Raw genomic sequence first — 20953 nt, forward strand, 5'->3', positions numbered from 1 at the left:
AAACCTTAGTGTTGTTCTTCCTTCTTTGATCTCCAAATTCTACAACACAAGTAATGATCTCTAAAAAAACCATCTCTAGACCGAAATCACCAAGAGAAATCAAACAAATCTTACCCTTCTGATGACCTTTGCCTAGGCAGAAAACTAGAGAATCAAGCTCTCTCCTTCCTTTTCTTTCTTTCTTTGTCTCTTGTTTCTCTCTATTTCAAATGGCTGGTGGAAATGGGAAGTGGTAACCGCCCATTCCTCTTTTCCTTTCCTTAATAAACACCCTTTACTTCAAAATGCAAAATTCCCAATATCATAAAATCTGTTGCTCAGCATTTTTTTTTTTTATTTATTCACTTTATTTTAATAAAAAAAAATAATGCACAAATGCAACGTACACGCACAGTTAAAGGGGGAAAAATACTCGTCGTTTGATTATAGACCATTTAAATGCACACAGGCGACAACCCTTGCACAACTACAGCTTCTCAATAAAAGAAGTCTATAAAAGTGGAACCAAAATTCAAATGAAATCTATATATATCAAAAACATAACTAAAACTAAGATACAGAACAAACTAATTTACAAATTTTTCTAAAGCTAGACTGTCAAAATGGGGATTTTTATACAAGAATCTTGTGTAGTTTATTTCTTATGCCCTAATTTGGGGCGAGACTTCATGCTGGCTCTCCGAGCAACATCCCATGCTTTCTGAGGTGCAAATACACCAAGCTGTGCAGCAAAGAATGACTCGTACCCAGGTGAATCAAAAGCAAAGCCTGTGTGTCTTGATAACTCTCGTGGTAGTTGAGCTATTGCGTAGCTCCTTTCCTCAGCTGGTGTAAGCTGGCTTCCAATCTCCAGCAATTCTGTCCTGGTTCTACCTTCTGGTTCATGCCTGTGAATTTCCTGAACAACCTGATAATCATACGGGAAGAACCATCTTTGTATCCTATATCCACACGACAATAATCAGCAGGTATACATATATATCATGGGCAAAACTTAATATAAAATACGACAAGTTCTCCAATAGGTTATTCGCTTACCCTTGGTAAATGAAATCCCCAAGAAGAGCAGCAATAGGAAGAAGAAGAGTTGTCAAGTAGAAATAGAATGTACTCATCAAGACATAGATGACAAAATAAACATTTTCCTGAAATATTCAAGTAATGGACAAGTCAGCACAAAGAATAATATGATGAAATTTTATGAAAAATATAAATCGACAGTACAAGACAAGGAAAAACAAAACCCACCTGTCGGTCATATGGAGTCATAATACCAGAGTATATGAAAATGAATACAAACCATGCTACAATGCTTCCTCCAACACTGATATAATGCCACCTTGTAATTGAATTGCACATCAAAAGAAGACGTATGTTAACAGTAACTACAACACAAGTAAATGCCATTGTGCTGACATCCCAAAGACCAAACATCTTGCCGGATGAATTTTGAGCATTTGAGCTAGACGAGCTCACAAAGTAATAGAAGATCAGAGATTGGTAGACAGAAAAGAAGGCCCATACTGCCACAACCCTCCATTTAAAAAATACATTCTTTATTCCCTCCATGTATATTTCAGGATATTTCTTGGAAAGAGATGCACTGACATCCTGAAAAAGAACAGAAATAAAACAACCAATGATCATTTTTCGATTATATCAAATGGCAAATATATATGGGCACGCATTTACTAATACAAATACAACCTTTAAAAAAAATACTAAAATGGAAATAATGTACATATTCCTATATAAGGCTTCCCATAGCTTGAATGAAAAGTTGTATGTCGTTTGACCAAAAAAAATGCAGTACCTTGTCAAAAAGCCCAACCATGATCACGGGCAGGGCCGTAAATATAACATTGTATAAGGATTGAAACCAATCATCATAGAACCTTTGACCAGAAAATCCAGTTTCAAAAGTGAACCAAAATTGAGTCAAAGTGAATGTAAGATTCTTGTAAAAGAAGTATGTGATAACCTGTAAGATGAAACTAGATTCAGTTAGACACATAACATCAAACTCACACTGATATCAACATTTCAAAATATAACGAAAAACAAACCTTGCATAACCTAAGATAGGACCATCGTCCATGAACAAGAAGTAAATCAGTAAGAAAACGAAACTGGGCAATAGCAAAATCACTAGCCATCACTGCCTGCATGCCCTCTTGCCCACTAATTCCAATACCAACATGAGCAGCTTGAATCATGCTAACATCATTGGCACCATCACCAATGCTAAGTGTTATCTTCTTTGCACCTTTTTTGACCAAACTTGTCACCTGTAAGCACCAAGAATAATTATGACATTACAACAACAAAGGTAATCAACCACTCATCATTTTAAAATGTTTAGCTTGAATGCATTGTTTAACTGTTAATTATATTCCAGTGGTTTTAATTAAATACGGGTTAATAACATTTTGATTATAACCCCGAAAACAAGTGTTGCCAAAGAATTAGAATGACAAAAGCTTTTTGAATTAAGAATCTACAAATTGAGATACACATTGCCTCATTAGTATTGACCTATAATAACTGAGTAACAAATCATTTTTCAAAATTACAAACCAGGTCTAAGAAAAGGTTAGCAAGTGTTAAAAAATTAAGCACTTAGTTAATTCTAATTCTAAGATGGAAAGATCAAAATGACTCTCTAGTACAAGTAATTATTATTTATTAATGTATCCTAGAAATAGTCAGTCCTTAGTGCCGTAATGGTTCAAATCCCAGATCCCTTGCCCACACACAATCACTCAACCACTTGAACTAGCATCTAAAGTGGCCTAGTTCAAGCAATTATCTGATCTATGATAATAAAAAATATATATTAACTTGGTGCCAGGTGAAACTCACTTGTGCTTTTTGTAAAGGAGAAACTCTGCAGCAAACAACTGAGGAACAATTCAAGCTTAAATTGAGAAGAATCACTCGTAAACTTGGATCCAATGCATACATCAAACACTTCCCATCTATTACAAGTGCCAATTTTGGTCTAGACGCCATATGGAGATAGTGCTGCGCTTCCTCAAGGCACTTCTTCAACTGGTTTTTAACTTCTTCTTTAATAAACCGTGCAATTTCCACTTGGTCACCCTAACGACAGAGTTACATAAATTACATTATTGCTTAGAAAGGAATTAGAAACGCATATATTCATTATACATTACAAATGTGTGAATAAATCACTCACTGGAATTAAAATCTAGCTTACCCTATTTTCAACTTCTCTGATTGCATCAGTTTCAGAAGTGATAATAAACTGTTTCATTTCATTGTTTATTAGATTGCATGCTACAACGAAAAGTTCGGGAGCAAAGTTAGAGATATTTACATAAAAAATAATAATGACAAACAAAATAAATAAGAAGGAACTCCACTTTTTAGGAAAAATTGACTTACCATAAGCTATATTTATTGCAGTTTCCATCTTATCTCCTGTAAGCACCCAAATTTTAATACCAGCCCTAGATAACGTCTCTATGCAAGATGGAACTCCTTCTTGAAGCTTGTCCTCAATGGCAGTGCACCCAACCAAAATCAGATCTTTTTCTATGAGTTCAGCCACCTGCATGAAATTCACAGTACAATTTCAACAATTTTAAGTGCATCTAAATTCTAAACCAAATTTAAGCTTATAATTTATGATGCAGAACCAGTATAACACATATCTCTCATAAGAAACTACAACAACACCTCAAAATGAGATTGCATAGGCATTTCCAAACTCTTGAGGCAATTCATACAAATCCAACGGAATATTACCTCATCCAACTTCTTTTCACGATCGCGTAGAGAAGATTTCGCCTGAATGAACTTCTCATTCCAGCTTTCATACATATCAGGACTTAAATCTCTATAAGCTAAGCAAAGGGTACGTAGCCCAGAACATCCAAAATTTTCCAAATGATCCCTAGATACTTTCTTTAAATCATCATTCCCATCAGCTAATCGCTCATAGATCACAGTGTCAGCACCCTGTCAAATGAGTTTTCCTGACAGAATGTCACTTGCTTCCAATTGCTCATATGTTTATACAATGTAGAAGTTTCGATAAAGTATTACCTTGCAGTATAATACAAGCCTGCCATCTGGATAGCGACAAACAACAGACTGGCGCTTCCTTGTACTATTAGTATAACAAAAATTGTAAGTAAAGTTAGTGCTATCAATCAAGATGTCCCAAATTATTTACAACTATGTGTACCCCTTACCTATTAAACTCAAGAACATTTAAGATCTCATATGAAACATCTTGAATTTTACCCATCTTTTCAACATGAGATTCACGAACATATATGGTTGTTGGTGTACGCCTGGGAATAAAGAAAACAACAACCTCAAAATATGTAAAATTTTAAAAATAGCAGTTCAATGAACTAATAAGAACCAACACTAGAAATTAAAAAATAATAATATGTGAAAGAATTAAAAGAAAAAAAGTTAGACTTCTAATTATTATCAAGCCAAATCTCTTCCATATTCGATGGCACCTGGTAGAAGGAAAAAACTGATGAGCATAATAATCATATTTAAAAGGACGTCTCCCAATAATTAGAGATATTAAAAAGTTTTTGCAATGGAACAACTACATTATAGTTACAAGTTATGATATCAAAAGAAGGGCCAAAAGATTACAAATAATTTAAGCAAACATGATTTCGAGGTTCACCTGTAGAAAAAGAAGCCAAAGTTTTTTGCAGCAGTAACCAAAGCAGCTTCATCCGGTGATGCAGCTTGATATGTAACTTTCTCAGGGGATGTTACATCACCCTCCGGAAGCACTGTATGACATATAGCAAGGCATCTGCAAAATTCCTAAATAAGGAGGGGAAAAAAGGTCAAATTGTGAATCAATTACATATACTTTATTTATAAGCAACTTATCAAATATCTTAAGGTGAATTTTCACAAATAGTAAAATGTCATATTTTAAGTTTCTCCCATACAGAAAAAGGAAAAAAGCAGAAAACTCTTCCAAAACTTTAGGAGTAACCTGAATAGCAGCACCAACTTTATCAATATGACACTAGGATAAAAGCTACACTAGAAACTTCCAAACAAAATTAACAAATCCACCTTGCAAAGATCAGGATTAGGCTCATTCCTCCAAGCTCCTCGCATAAGTCTAGCATCATCAAAATTAAATCCCTTCTCTTGCACCACATTGGCTGACTTTTGCCCCTGTGAGCAATTGGAATGAAAACTGCTTTAAAAGAGAACACAGCCACGTTTGCATATCTGTGTTTTATGCACACATGTACTGAATAATGTTTGTCCATATATATTCAAAAAATTATCAAAGAGAGAGAGGTATACCTCCTCAAGTTTATGGCCTCTCCGCTGTGCTAATCCCCTCTCTATTTCAGTGACACCAGTGCCATACACCTCTCCTCCAATTGAACACTTGAAAAACTCCATTAAATTTCTTGTTAGAGTTCCAGTTTTATCAGAAAATATGTACTCCACCTGAGAAAAGTAGCAATTTGTATGATAAGAAATAATAAGTCACTGGAGAAGGTATCATTTATTTGTTTCTGACAAATCCAAACAACACAATAATATAACTCTTTGTAACAATGATAATCATCAAAATCATTATTTTATATTTGCCAAGTAACAATTTGAACAAATGTCGAATATGGCAGCATCTTTACTTGTCCCAGTTCCTCATTCAAATTGGAAGTCCTAGCCAATGCAGGGGTATTACTCTCAGCATGAAACATATGCAAGTCCTTGTTGATATATTGGGTACACTGGATAAACTTGATCATCTGAAATTATATCAGAAGAAAATAAATGTTGAAGCCATGAGGAAAGCTATGGTCATTGCTAGGGTAGGCACAGATATAATAGCTAAAGAGTCTTACCTCAATGGAAACATAAAGAGATATAGGAATGATGGTTGAATATAGAGTAATAAGAGTGAACATAGTAAGAATAGCAACCTGTATACCAATAAACATAATTTAGCAGGCAAAATAGAACAAACTGTCAAGCGAAGTAGCAACTGCCAACAAAATATCATTCTATAATAGTTCATTTCTGTATAAATATGTTACCACAAAAGGTTTTTGAGGATTGAACTGATCTTCTACACCTTCATTTAGACCCAAGTAGAAGTACTTGCGATTGATGAATACACCGCTGCAGAATATCAAAAGCATACATTTTCAAGCTGGCAACTACATATTAAACAACAATGAAATATAGTCTAGTGGGCATCAAACCTGCCAATAGCTCCAATGAGACACATGAGAAAGAGGGTTCCAAAAAGTGTAAGTATAAGTTTGTCAAGTTTTCTCTCTAGTGTACTTCTTTTGGAAGGAACATTCATGGCATTCATCATTACCTGCAAAAATTCAATTGAAAGGAAAATCAAATTGGCAAGTGACAGAAAAGACGAATAAGGAAGAGGTACCACAGAAAGAAAACAACAGTGCAAGTGATAAATAATTCTAGAATTTCATAACCTCTAGTTGCAAAGGAAACAAGTACAATGAAGAACCACCACCACATGGCAGAGGTACCACAGCAAATAATAATAATAATAACAATAAAATAACAGTGCAAGTGACAAATAATTCTAGAATTTCATAACCAGTTGCAAAGCAAACAAGTAAAATGGACACATGGCAGCCAACCTAATTTTATTTAAAAGGCCAATGGAGCTCAAAATCCACTCAATCCTATCCCAAGTAAAGAACACATTAGCACCACTTCTAATAACCATTTATACAAAGGCCTTGCTACAATAAAACAGTTAGTATAGGCTTTATAGCTCACAGGAATTCTTGGAAACAAACCTTTGTTTCATGACCTGAGAACATAACAGCCCCAACAATATACTCAGTGTTCCTTAGACTGCATCCCTGATTACACATGATAAAGTCCCAATGTCAATTCATAGTAATTATATTAAATTAAACCCGATATGGATAAAACTCTGGGACAAAGAGACCAACAAGGTACTGCTTCCAGATTAATGACTGGCTTATATAATCCAAGATAAAGTATCTTCTACATTCTACCAATATCAAAAAATTTAGAAGAATTTGCGAGCAACATGGTGCTGCTTCATAAATTTTCCTGTCCATCATTCAAATACATTTGCAACAGACATTGATAGAATTGTAAGTAAGGGCAAGAACACAATCTTAATTAACTTTCTAAACCTCATATTGAAAAGAAAAAAAAAATGCAAGAGGAGAAATTAATCATGTCTTACTCTCAGCAGGAGTTGGTTTGGGGTGAGAGGTATAGTTTGCTTCTGAAAAATGAGATTGCCTGTGAAAGTGTATAATGAATTGTTTGGCTGCTCACACTGCACTTCACCTGTAATTTGGAAAAAATGCTTGTTTAAGTAGGTTGGTTGCACATGACTATAAGTGAATGCTAAAGTTCCATCCTTTAACCCTTTCTCACACTGGTTGCATTACCAAAAAAAAAAAAAAAAGAAAGAAAGAAAGAGTATTTGGACACTCACTGAAAATAGAAAACTAAACATGCTAACCTTTAAATTCTGATGCCTTCTCTGGAGTCGAATAATCCCATGTTTTTTCCAGTGCCTTTCTAATCTTCAAATTGGTTTCCCCATCCAAATTTGCTGTCTGAAACAGAAAGCAACAAGCCAAAGTAAAATTGAAGGAAAAAATCAGTCCATTCATCATATAGATGGAGAAGCAATACTTCTCACTTCTGAGCTTTTTTTCCATTATTAAAGAAAAAAAAAGATCCAGAAGAAAAGATCAAAAACAAAACCTCAATATAGCAAACACCATCTGGATTCGTACTAGCAAGAAATAGCAGATCTGCAGGAAAATACCCATCCTGCTTAATCTGCAACCATCCAATATGTCAATTTCAATTTGAAGCTGATATAATAAACTTTTTAGTAAGGACAAAACCGTATTATCTATAAATATAAACATATATATGTGTGTGTAAAATATATATATATATGCATCCATACATTGGATTAGAAACGCGCACAATCCATAATTCAGAGCATACTCACCCTTACAATGTCCCCAACCTGCAACCTTTTCCAGGGAATACTCTCCCACTTTTGGTCATGCAATACTTCCACAAGATTATTATTTATAGACATATCATTCTGGAAACGCTTCTGTTTTACAGAAGCAAAGTAAGATAAGAGTATGAGAAATCTAACATGTAGTATTAAAGTATCACACTATACTCCCAAGAATATCCCCTTCGCCTTTAACAAAAAAAATCTCCCTAAAAAAGAAATAGAAAGTTTATTGAAAATAAATACATCACATAATAAGAGTAGAACTCACCCAGTCCTCGAATGCTTCTTTAATAAGAGAAACCAAAAGCACCATACTCAAAGGGAGCACATTTGTAATTGGACTCACAGGACTGCATTAATAGAAAATACTTTTGAGAGCATAGACTATACACAAACCAAACATGGCTCACATAAATCTAAAATACATTATTGCTGAAAATAATGTTTAATCAAAAGAATTGTAGAAGTAGCGGAAAAAAGAAGAAGAAGAAGAAGAAGAAGAAAGAAAACAGTAGAGCTAATATGTGAAAATATAGATACAAAGTTCGCAATTAAGATTCAAAGGTCTTCTCTTAAAATAAGCTAGCTCAATTTAATAGTTAAGCCAAACACGCCCTGATTATTAATCATGTCAAAATCCAAAACCCAAACGCCATTTCAATGTTACACTTTGTAGCACAAAGAGTCCATTAATGATACAATAAACATGTGCTCGTGTTACACATTTGACTACTAATATGATAAAGCAATTTCACTGAAATAAAGTTGTTTTCAAATAATGAGTAATGATTTGTGCACTCAAAATTTGCGCCAAAACATTACGCATAGTGATGTGGCAGTTTATTCAACCAATCACATTTATATAAAGGGGGACTTGCTATTTAAAAAGGCAGTGGCACATCACTATGAGTAATGTTTGGGTGTATATTTTGGGTGCACATATCATTTGATTCATTATTCTTCAAATAATAGTTAAACCATTTTCTGACTTTGACACATTCATTCTTGTAATTATTGTACGTCACTTGTCAATCAAATATGACCCAAAAGATTTTGACAATGCAAAGACTCCACAAACAAATATGAAATATTAGATCATTTTACACAAAAGCCTACAAATTTAGATCACTTAAATCAACTTTAACACAAGTAATTGAGGGACTGAAACCAAAAAAAAAAAATTATTCCAACAAGGTCAAAAATTTCTCAAAAACATTAAGGTAAAATAGATTTGCTCCAATGAAGAAAAAAATTTCGTGAACTCTGGTCAAAAATTAAACTAGAAACTACTCATCAAGCACGATGCTATTTTTGTGAATGAAACTTGAAACCAAGATGTTGAAAAACTACACTTTACATACCTGATTGGTGTTGTTGATAAAATTGAGATTGTGAGAAAATAAAGATTAGCTACTCGCCTGAACTGTCAGTGTAAGCAAAACATTTATCAGGAACATGGCCAAAAAATAAAATTAGAGATAGCACCATAGTAGACTGCAAACACTTGTTTAAATAAGTAACCTAAGGCTGAACTTTCAAGTGGTTTTTGCAATCACTATCTAGGAAGAAGAGCTCATCTGAAAAGCCGCTATCTAGGAAGAAGAGCTCATCTGAAAAGCCGGTCTGGCTAATCCAGTTGGCAAATGTGCCTTACCAACATAACACACCTTACTTTCTTCAACATACTATCCCGCAGTAACGCCATGCTTCATTATTTTAGTAAAATTTTAAAACAGAAAACACTGCTCTAAATCCTAAATCAACATTCAAGGCAATATGAAAAGAGCTATAAACCCAATCTATTCTATATTGACCAAGGCCTTCAAATAAATTACCTGTTCGAACAGTCCTTTTGGCAAAAAAGTAAAAAAGTTGTACTTCGTAGTTGATATAGAATTTCCCTGAGACAGTTGAAGCATAATAACCAACACAGAGTTAAACAGATGAATTCAGATGCCTATGAGAAAACAGTGGACACAAGAAAAGTCAAATCTCAAATTTTAGAAGTCACAAATGCTGAACATTCTCATCATCAAAAAAAATTGCAGACAATGGTTGTTATACTTAAAGATAACTAAACTCAACCACCCATTCGAAGATCTGGGTTTGTGCCAAAATTCAGGAACACAATGAGAGCCAAGAAAGAATTCCATTAATAACTGGCCACTTTGATTCTTTGGAACAACCATGTAAATTTAGTATTTCAAGAGGCCCAAATGACAATAAATAACTTTATCCAATTTTTACAGTGCTATGGTTAGCTCCTCACGGATGTACCAACTCTTTATTTTTTAAGGTCAAAATCAGCAATGCAGTTCATCCAACAATAAATCTAATCCGAAATCATTGAGCTATGACACAATCAAACCCAAATAAACATATACAATCTCTTTGCAACTAGGCATTAAGTGTTCATTCTTATTTTTACTTTGTTATCCATAACTCATCTACCTTATTAACGTCTCCTAGTCGGGCAAATAGGAACCTCATGAAAATTATCCAACGAAATGGTTCCCCTCTACACAAACAGATACAGTTGCACTCTCTTTTAGCATTGTTCCATCAAGCATGCCATGATTTTTCGCTTTAAAGCTGACCAAACATCAATGTAATTCCTCACTTAACAATAAACCTCTGTCTAAAACGAAAAGAGACATTAAATAACAATTTTTTCACTACAGATTTCTTCTATAAAACGAAAATGAAAAATGACAATAAAATAAAAAAGAAAAAAAACGCAATGAACTCATCCTATAGTTCTATCGCGATGCCTAATCTCTCGGATATATTCATGTTATAATATACGCATAATAATTTCAAATTCCCACTTTTAAAAAATGAAAGGTAAAGATACCCTGAATTTAACGGGAAGATTGGCCTCGCGATCGTTGCAGAAAATGGTCCGGTGACCAGGCGCCTGAGGCTGAACTCGGCCGAGTCGAACCGTTCGACTCGAGGGAACGCGCTCCTCCATACTTGAATTGGAATTTCGACCCAGTCTGGTTCTCGACGGCCTAACCCTCTCCCACCCACTCATCTTCCGTACTGACTTCACCCGATCTGAACTCAGAACGAGTCTGTCCAACCGACTATTCTCCGATCGATCGGACTCTTCGCCCCCTATCTCTCTCTCTCTCTATATATATTATATATAAATCTCCTCCTCTATGTGGCTTCAGGGCTTCGTTTAGGGACGATGAAACAGAGAGGACAGTGCGCGCATTCAACACTCCCTCCCGTCCAACACCCTGATTTTTGCTTCTTTTTTTTAATTTCTTATCCTGGGCAGTTTTTTGGGAACTTTCCCTCTAAATTTTGCTTCTTCGCCCCTCTCAGGCCGCTTATGTTTTTGTTTTATTTTTTTTATTTCTCTTTTAATTCTCCGTCTTCAATTTTCGATGTTCACGCGCCTCTACGGTCGTGAGATAAATAACTGACGGCTTTCTCTACGTGATTGGGAGTTATATATAAGTCCAAATTTTGGAAAGGTCAAAGTGTGTATAAGTAAAGCGCGAAAGAGGACTGGTTCAGAAAAATGGGACTAAGGCAACAAAAACGGCATGCCGTTTTAAGTGAAGTTGCCAAACTCCCCCGGACATGAGGAGGGTTGACTCTTATAACGACAACTTTGGGATGAATTTACTATTTGCAGTAACGGAGGGGTCGCGGTAGTCTTAACGACCGTTGACGACTTTTTACCATACTATCTTAACTCAGCTATTTTGGTTCATAAACATACTCTTCTCAATAATGATTTTTCAATTGCACAATGATTTTGATCCATTTTTGCTTGGAAAAGCCAATCGGTATAATTGGAACGTATTTTTTTAAAAAGGAAAATTATTTATTGTAATTTACATATTTTCTTTTTCCGGCTTCACAAATTAAATGGTTTTCTTTCTTTGTTAATTTTGCTGTTCCAAGAGTACATTTATAGGACAAATTAAAATTAGGATTTCTTTTTTTAATTTAAGTAATACACGTAAGAATCAATCAACTAAGGATATTGACTTTTAATAGATATCTAATTTAATAAACTAGGGAACAAAATGGCTCTTGGAATTTTTTTTCTTTTCAAAAAATAAAATAAAATATTATTCCTTCCAAAAGAAAATTATTAGTTTAATAATTTCAATATATAAAAATATTCAAGTTATTAATCAAATAGAATAAATATAACTGTTGGCTCTTGATTTGACCAACGACACGAAGTCAGAATAACGACAAAAAAATAAGAAAGCAATTAATAATGGAATCAAATGGTAAAGAAATGACACAAATAATTTATAGTGGTTCGGCCCCAACAAGGTGGTAATGACTTATATTTACTTAGTGTTCTTATTGATATTGTATCCTAATACTGTGATCAAAGAACTAGGGTTCTTGAGTTTCACAAGCTTTAGGAGTAATACAACCTTCGGTGGATAATTACACTATGTTTTTCTCTCTGAATACAAAGATTAAAAGTGCTAAGAGTCAAAAGTCAAAAGTCCATTCCTTTAGCCTTCTCATTCATATTTATAGGCTCAAGGGGGTTACATGGGCCAATGGACCTTAATTATCATTAATATCAGTGTATCAAGGCAATAAAGAAAAAAGATCATAAATGTAGTTATTACAAAATTACATATCGATAAAGGAATTAAATCGAAGCATGCGACCAGGCTGGTCGCATCTAATCGCGAGATTTGATGAGGCAATAGACATCTGGTCGATGGGCGAACAGCATCCCTTCACTTTAACGCTGCCACGTGCCAACCACATGTAATAAATTATTGCCACGTCATCAGGAATCATTTTTGGGTATACATTTGCCCCCTAAGTTTATTTTACTGCAACCAGCATAAAGTAAACTTAGGAGACTGATCTCTCACATACCCCACAAAATTTGTCAGAGCCGCCCATGCCTTCTCGAAAAAGGCAACCAATCATGTTTTTTCAATTTCCAAAAAGTTGTCTGGCGGCTATTGTGTTTCCCCATGTCTTGAAAAAATAATTCCCATTATTACCTCTTTTACAGTGCCACGATCAATATAAATAACCCATCATTTTCATTTTTTTACCTTTTACCGATCCCTTTGCCTTCAAGAACTCTGAAGAACAAAGCGAGACTAAACCCAGAAAAGTTCGTCGATCCACGGTAGGCATGTCCGATTTTCCAAAATCCTCTCGATCTTTCATCCAAGTAAGTCTTCTAATCGATTCTTTTCTGTTATGTTGTGTCGTGCAATGCTTGTTTTTCCTTCATTTTTTATTTCTGAGTTCTTGAATATCTCTGTCAGTTCTTGCAAAATGTGTAACGACCCAAATTTACTAATAGGGCTTAAGGGCCTTGATTAGTGTGCCAGGAGGGCATAATTGGAATATATGTGATTTAATTATTTAAAGCATATTATATGACTATTTGAATACTTGAGATGCATGACTATGTGTATTAGTATGCTTGTAGGCCCTAATTAGGTTAGAAGGGCATAATCGTAATTTTGGCCCGTTGCGGGCATAACTGTATATATATATGTGATAATTGTTGAGACTACATTATTATGTGGATATATATGTGATCTGTGATTCGAGACGATCCTAGTGAGCAGATTAGCGGAAAAGTCACGGTGGGGATTTATACCCGGCTCGGGGCGAGCATGGGAATTTAGAGAATATATTGAGGTTAATTTTGATAATGATGAATATAATTGGTGATTAATTAGGTATCGGGAAGTAATCGGAAAATGTTAGAGACACTCGATGAATTAGCGGGAATTGGGTAAAATGACTAAAATGCCCCTAAGTGGATTAAAGGATTTATAATTAAAAGGGAGGGCATTATGGTCATTTGGCTTTTTAGAGATAGGTATTACTGAGGCTTTATGCTCAGTGGAGTTTGTAGAATGCAATAGAAGTCTGAAAAGAAGGAAAAAGAAGGAAATAAAAGAAAGAGAAAGAAGGGAAGGAAGGCAAGGTCGGTTTGGGCATTCTCCACCATTTTCTTGAGGGTTCTTGGAGCAAAATTCAAAGGAGAGCTAGGACAAGCTGAGCCATAAGGATTCTAAGTTAGGCTTGAAGAGTTGGCAAGGGTTTAGCAAGGATAAGCCATTTGGTTGAGGTAAGACTTTGAAGTTTCTTCAGTTCTGGTTTTGATTTTTAACTAAGGTATCTAAGTTGAATTGATGGGGAATTCTAGGGAAGTTGGAGCTAAGGATTGAGGAAGAGCAAGCTAAGGAGGTCTAGAGGCAACTTAAGGTCGAATTTCCATCAAAGGTATAAAATTCTAAGCTTTAAACTTTGAAGGTTTGATTGTCTTTGCTGAGTTTCTGAAGTCTATGAGCAACTATGGTGAATTTTGAGATTAGGGATGCATGTGATTGGGTTTTGAGTATTTGGGATGCTTGGGATGAGTGGAGTGTGTTAATAAGCTTGTTTTTAAGCTTGGTTGAGAATTGGATGAGTTTTGGTAAGGGTTGGCTCGGGGAAATCGCAGGAAGGAAAAGTGTTGCATTGGCTGTCTGTGACTAGCGCTACAATGCTAGCCTTTGGGCCCTGTAGCGCTAGGCCAAGCTTGCTGAGGGCATTTTGGTTCTGTTTGTAGTGTTGTAGCGCCCTCCAATGAGCGCTGTAGCGCTACCCTGTCTTCAGAAAGGGATTTTAGGGTTATTTATGAGGGTTTTTGACCAAGGGTTCGGGGTTCGATTCCACCACCCTGTTTGGTGGAATTAGGACTTCCTGAGGGCTCGGGATTGGTCCCGAGGCTAGGTTATGGACTTGAGGGTTGGTGTTGACTTTGGCCTATGATTGTGATTAGGTTCGCGCTAGGGCTCGGGAAGGATCGTGCTTGAGGATCACAGTGAACAAAGCTAGCAAATCCAAAGGTAAGAAAATTGCACCCGGTTATATGTTTGTGATGGGACTAAGTGCTCCCGATATATGTATAATGTCAATGATGGTATCATGCCATGGGACATGTGATAGCGGCCTAAGGGTGCCGTACACAATATTTGCGCACAGGGCGCGGCTTGGCCACTGGTAGCCGAGGATAGCTTAATATTCACTGAGCTCGGTTTAAGCGGGCCGGAGTCAGTGGGATAACGGAGGGTACGGCCTAAGGGCATTAACCCTAGTTATCATTTGTGGTTTGGTGTATGTTATGAGTTGATATGTTTAGTATGCTGAATACTTGATTATTCTGAATGTTTATATGGTTGAGAATATGTTATGCAATATGAGATATTGGATTGTCTGTTGATTGCTTATGCTCTGTTATTGTGTTTTCTTGCTGGGCCTTGGCTCACGGGTGCTACGTGGTGCAGGTAAAGGCAAAGGCAAGTTAGACTAGTCTTGAGATGGAGAGCCGCGGGGCTGAATGTACATAGCTAGTTGTTCAGTCGCCATGGCTAATTGTCTGTTTTGCCTTAATATGGCTAATACTGTATTTAATTCTTAAATCTTTTGTAAACGGTTTTAATTCCATTGTTTTTGGGATCCCGTGTAACATAGGAAATGACAATTAAAAGAAATGATACTTTTAAGACCAAAATCTTTTAACCTTAGTTCCATTATAGTTTCAGTAACACATTTTTAATTAAATGACTTGATTAGCAAGTCTAGCACTTTTATAAACACACAGTGTAACGATCTTGGCTATCCAGGGCGTTACAAAATGGTTTCGGGGTAAATGGGTATATTGAATTGTGCTAAGTGTGGTAGGAAAATAACACTTTGTTGGGATGATGAATTAGTTGGGTAGTTAGGATTATACTTTAGGGCGTGAAATCGAAGTAAAAATTCGATTTCTAAGCTTGTAGAAAAAACATGGTTTTTCCCGCCCTTTCAGAGTCGAAAAGTTTTTTCTGAAAAACTTTTCACTTCTACTTTTTAATCCCTTTTCCAAACTGTTCGCTTAAAATGTAGTGTTTTTTGTCAAAATGCTGCTAGTCGTATAAAAGCTTAACTTTTATCACGAGTAACGTTATTCCAACTTTTAAATACCTTGATCCTTTTGGGCATTAGATTCTCATCTCCCCTTTTCTGTTCGCAGATTTTCATGCAAGATCCGTGGGGAGGTGAGAGGCCAATTGACGACGATCTGCTAGCCCAACTGCTCGAGGACGAAGAACAAATGTCGTTGCTAGTTCCAGAAATTCCTTTTTCTCGAATTTCCCCAAACAGACCTCTTTCTAGTCCATCCAAAATGGGTAGAGTAAAATCCGCTGCCCAGAAAAATAAAACATCAAAACCTTCCGAAAATTGGCCTGCTTCTCGGGCTAAGATTCCTTCGACTAGTGGTAGAGTCGAAACCACTGATCCTGAAATCCAAACACAGGCCCGTCTTCGCAATGCCATTCGACCAGACGTCAAATGGTACCTCGCTCCCCCTAGCACGATCACTGCTAGGATGATAAGTAATTTCCTCATAAAGTATGGACTTTCTGGTGTTACTTTATTTCTTCCTACCATCAACCAACAGGCAAACCTGCCTAGCGGCGCCTTCAGCGCCTGGTCAAGGTACCACATTAAGGCAGGAGCAATCCTGCCTCTTCATCCTTACTTCCAGGGAGTGGCCAATTATTTCAGGGTTGCTCTCTTCTAGATAACTCCAAATGGGTATAGAATGATTTCCGCACTCTATATCCTTTACAGCCATAAAAAATGGCCTATCCCTTCTCCTCATGAGATCAATTACCTATTCGATCTCAAATCTAACCCCAACCAGGACAACACGGGGTTCTTCCATCTCTGCCATCAAGAAACGAACCGCACCTTCCTAAGTGAGACTACCTACAAGTCTAATGTAGGAAAGTACCACCAAGAGTACTTTTTAACCACCGACCTGGTTACCAACAACTTAGCCTTCACCCAAGAAGGTAACCCCTTCGTTCTCATGGTCGTTTATTTTCTTTTTATATTTATCTGTGTTTTCCTTAGAAATTTAGCTTTCTTCAGGTCCATGGTTGTGACCAGCTCCTACTCTAGAAATGGAGCTTCGAGCAACGCTATTGGCCAGCATGACCAACATAGAGAAAAGCATCAAACAGCTGGTCACTGAGGCAAACCTGAGACTGGTCGGGCTTCTGGCACCTCACCAGGACGTGAGGGAGTCCATGGTGGGGAGTGCCACCGGCAAGGAAATTCCCGAGCAGCACCCAGATGTGTCACAACCTCAAAGGAGGAGACCAACTGTCATGACAATCAGGGAACCCTCTAGCACCCCACGAGCAGCTGCACCCCTGCCCCTTCGGGAAAGGGAAAAAAGAAAGCTTCTGAACCCCTTGCACCTATCGACGAGTCTTCGGATGAGAATGGTACTGATCTCTCGCTCTTAGATAGTTTGCCAATTCCCTGTCACTTATTTGACAGGGACGGCAACTTTAAATACACTCCCACTTTAGATTCAGACTTCTTCATGCCAGAGAGTGAGTGTAACACTAGTAAAGTATATAATGTAGCGACCAGTAATTATAGCTCGGGTATTTTACTTACAATTGCCTTTGTTTCCTTTTTTGACATAGCACACTCATTTATTTCTACTGTCTAACTGTTCATGTACTTGCCTTCTTGCAGACATGCCATCCGAAGACATGTTCGATCTCTACAGTGCGCTTGATGCTCTTGCGAGCAAGAAAAAAGCGAGCAGGCGGCATCGCGGGGAGTGCAGCAAAGAGCCTCTAGCCAAGAAAACCCGCATTGAGGACCCTCCAGCAGCTGGTCCTGCAAAAAATATAACACCACCTCCTTCTCCCCTCGAGCAGCAAACTCCGCCTGCACTGGTCGAGTCGACCCCTTCCCCACCGGCTCCTGTCAATCAGACACAGCCAGCAACTCATGTCCAAACAAGGGATGACATATCGAGTCACGCTCTAAGATTGGCTGAGGACAGGAAGACCAGGATCCTTAGGCACGAGCACAGCCGAGAAGCCATGGCTGGGATAGAGTCGATGAAGGTCGACCAGATGCTGAACCGCGCCCTAAACGAGCTTACCAATGAAAGTTTTCTCTTCCTGTTGAGACTCAATATTTTTATTTATTATAGTCATTTTGACTTTTGTTTTGATCGCAGGCAATGCTGATCGTGACTGCCAGCCGGCTCCGCTCGGGGGTCATTACCGAGTAATCCAAGGCGTCCGAGCAACGACACGCTGAGGAGCTTAAGGCTGTTGAAGCGAAATATGCAGAGCAGCTCGAGGCGGCTCAGAAGGAAAATGAGGCATTGCTCGAGGAGAAAAATAAACTAGTCGAGGAGATGGAGCAAAAGCAGGCTGCTCTGAATAAAGCCCTTGAGGCGAAGGAGAAGTACAAAGAGTCCCATCTCATCAATTTTCGCAAAGCCAAAAGACTCGAGGCAGACCTGATCGAGAGCAGGCAAGAGGCTGTCAAGTTGGAGGTTCGCATCAAGGATCTTGAAAAAACCAATGCCAGTAATCTGGAGAGGTACAAGGGCGCCACGTCCAAGTGCTTCTATGATTTCTGGAAGCACAACCAAGGGGAAAATTTCAGCTATCTCTATGAGCGCATGAGGCAAACAGAAATAGCCCGGTGCGTTGCTCGCTTGGAAGAAGAAGAGAGAGCAAAAACCCCTGCCTTGCCCGAAATCTCCTTGGCCACTGGCATCGAAGGTGTGGACAATGAAGCCGAAGCTGCGGTCGACCAGGAAAATCCACAAGACCCTCCTGCCTCCTGATTATAATGTTTTTTTTTTTTTTTTTTATCTTTTGGATACACGACCTACGGGTCGTGATGTAAAGACAATTTCTTTTTTAATTTTTATTGCTGCATGGGCAGCTTTAACTTTTAACAGACAATTACATCCGAGCAGTAACTGCTCGCGGTGTAAAAGGTTTCCTTTTTGATATTATAATACTTGTGTTTTATTATAACATCTGTTCGCATGACCGAACTTAGCATAGTACTTTGGTTTCATTTAACAAAAGACAATTTTTTAAAAATACTCTAAGTACCGTAGCATGCTTTCACCTATTTTGCTCATGTGTTTACATACCTTTCGATATGCTTTGCCTACTAGATGCCTTATATGCCCCCCAAGTGATTGAGGAGCTTTAGGTCCTCGGTCACTTGCCTTGACTGAAACCTGTTCAAACATTTCTGCTCGGAATAAAGACTTGTAAAAATGACAATACAACCAAATAACACACATAATGAGCAAATACTTGTTATAAATACAATAGTTGGCAAGAATGACTGGCTGCGCACAGTTCCTTTTATTTCTCGTAATAAATGGACAAAACATGTCTATACGAGTGATCAACAAAATGATCTTACACTTATAAGCGATCAGTCACATAAAATGTAACGCCCTACTACCTTAGAGTCGTTACTAAGTGAGGTTAAAATGTGCAATCAACTCGCTAAACGAGGTTTTTAAAATAAAAGTGTGATTAAATGAAAGTCTAGGCTGTAATCTTTAAAAAGTATTCTATTTCATTAAAAGTTCAAGAGTTTAACATTCGGGATCCCATAATTTAGTTTATAAAATATTTACAACTCAAAACAAGTTTATAAGTAATTAACCATCAAAACTAGGGTTTATACAGCCATTTCTCAAAAAATATTCCCAACCAAAGCAATTGGGCAGGCCGAACATGTACACGCCGCCCCCACGCTCTCCGTACTCATGGCTGGTTGACCTTCTCTTTGCCCTTACCTGCAACACAGAGCACCCGTGAGCCGAAGCCCAGCAAGAAAACTCAAACAATACATAACATATGCATAATATACAGTCATTACAACAGATATCTCAAATCTAGTCAGACAGTCCATATAATCTAACACATATACGGCCATGTTGTCCCAGAAGCGTTACCAAAGCCTGGGATCTCGGTCTACACCATAAGGATATCCCATGTACCCACTGGGGTCTCACCCTAGCCACGAGCACTCCATGTGCTAAGTGGTATTCCCAGCCCCACTGCCGTTCTCGGCCCTTCGCCGTTCCCGGCCTTTCGCCGTTCATTCTGCTTTTTCCATATTTAGCATTCTCAAATAACAATCAAATATACAATCATTCATATTAAGCTATATCCTAGAAATGATACAATTTAGGGCCGCGCCCTGCAACAATTCTATGGGTCCAAGCCCTGCTCTACGGGTGCTACAGTTTTCTTACCTGTATCCCGAGCTTCCGATGCCCCAAAGCCACGAGCACGGTCCTCTAACCCGAGCCTCTCCAAAGACCTAGTCACAACACATATAAAACACCCTTTAATGCTAACCAACCCAAATCCACTTTCCGGGGCCAATCCCATACTCTCGGAACCCCCAAATCCCTAAAACAATACACTAAAGACATCCCCCGAACCCCCGGAGCAAAAGCTCAAAACTACAAAATCTTATGTTCTGAAAATGGCCTAGCGCCGCGGCGCTGCCCTAGAGGGTCGCAGCGCCCAGCAAGTCAGAGAGCCTCCCTTGCCCAGAAACAGCCTCGCGCCGCGGCGCCCAAGAACAGGGCCGCGACGCTCCTTCGCGAACCCAGAAATCTGGGTTTTTCCCCTGCATTTCCCTGAGCCAAAACCACCCAAATCATCCCAAACTCATACCTAAGCCCCAAAACCAATTCAAAACCCCAAATAAACCACTTAACAAACTATAAACTTCAACAACAAGCTCAGTTACTCACTTACACTCAAAATCCACACTTGAATTAAAGATTTCATAAATTCAAACCATAACTCCTAAGACCTAAACCAAAGCTTGATAAGTATAAACCATGCCTCTAACATCTCAAACCAAACCATATATGAAACTTAAACATGATAAACTCTTACCTCAGTCAAGAACCCAGCTTGATTTCTCCTCAACTCTAACTTCAAGTCACCTTCCTTTTGATTATCCCAACTCTGAATTCCATACAAAACCAGCCACCATCCTCTTTCAATTTCATGCTTATTCTCTAAAAACCAGACTTGA

General features: G+C 37.7%; 1 protein-coding gene across 2 annotated transcripts; it reads right to left on the reverse strand.

Annotated features, from left to right (window-relative positions):
* Positions 1–394: 394 nt before the first annotated feature.
* On the reverse strand, positions 395–11444 carry LOC133823155 (phospholipid-transporting ATPase 3). 2 transcript variants are annotated; one of them, XM_062255759.1, is made up of 27 exons: positions 10896–11444; positions 9877–9942; positions 9403–9464; positions 8310–8391; positions 8024–8134; positions 7768–7845; positions 7520–7616; positions 7235–7341; positions 6813–6878; positions 6237–6358; positions 6069–6153; positions 5877–5954; positions 5664–5780; positions 5326–5475; positions 5086–5190; positions 4679–4824; positions 4221–4322; positions 4072–4135; positions 3772–3984; positions 3409–3574; positions 3221–3300; positions 2863–3102; positions 2067–2288; positions 1814–1981; positions 1249–1611; positions 1039–1145; positions 395–941 (listed from the first exon to the last, which is right to left on the reverse strand). In XM_062255759.1, exons 1-27 carry the CDS (start codon positions 11076–11078, stop codon positions 635–637), a joined length of 3687 nt encoding a protein of 1228 aa, XP_062111743.1. In that variant the 5' UTR covers positions 11079–11444; the 3' UTR covers positions 395–634. The 2 variants fall into 2 exon arrangements, with proteins under 2 accessions (XP_062111743.1, XP_062111744.1); XM_062255760.1 differs by lacking the exon at positions 8024–8134.
* Between the last annotated feature and the right edge of the window lie 9509 nt (positions 11445–20953).

Source organism: Humulus lupulus, chromosome 3 (genome assembly GCF_963169125.1).
Source record: "Humulus lupulus chromosome 3, drHumLupu1.1, whole genome shotgun sequence".
NCBI lineage: Eukaryota > Viridiplantae > Streptophyta > Magnoliopsida > Rosales > Cannabaceae > Humulus > Humulus lupulus.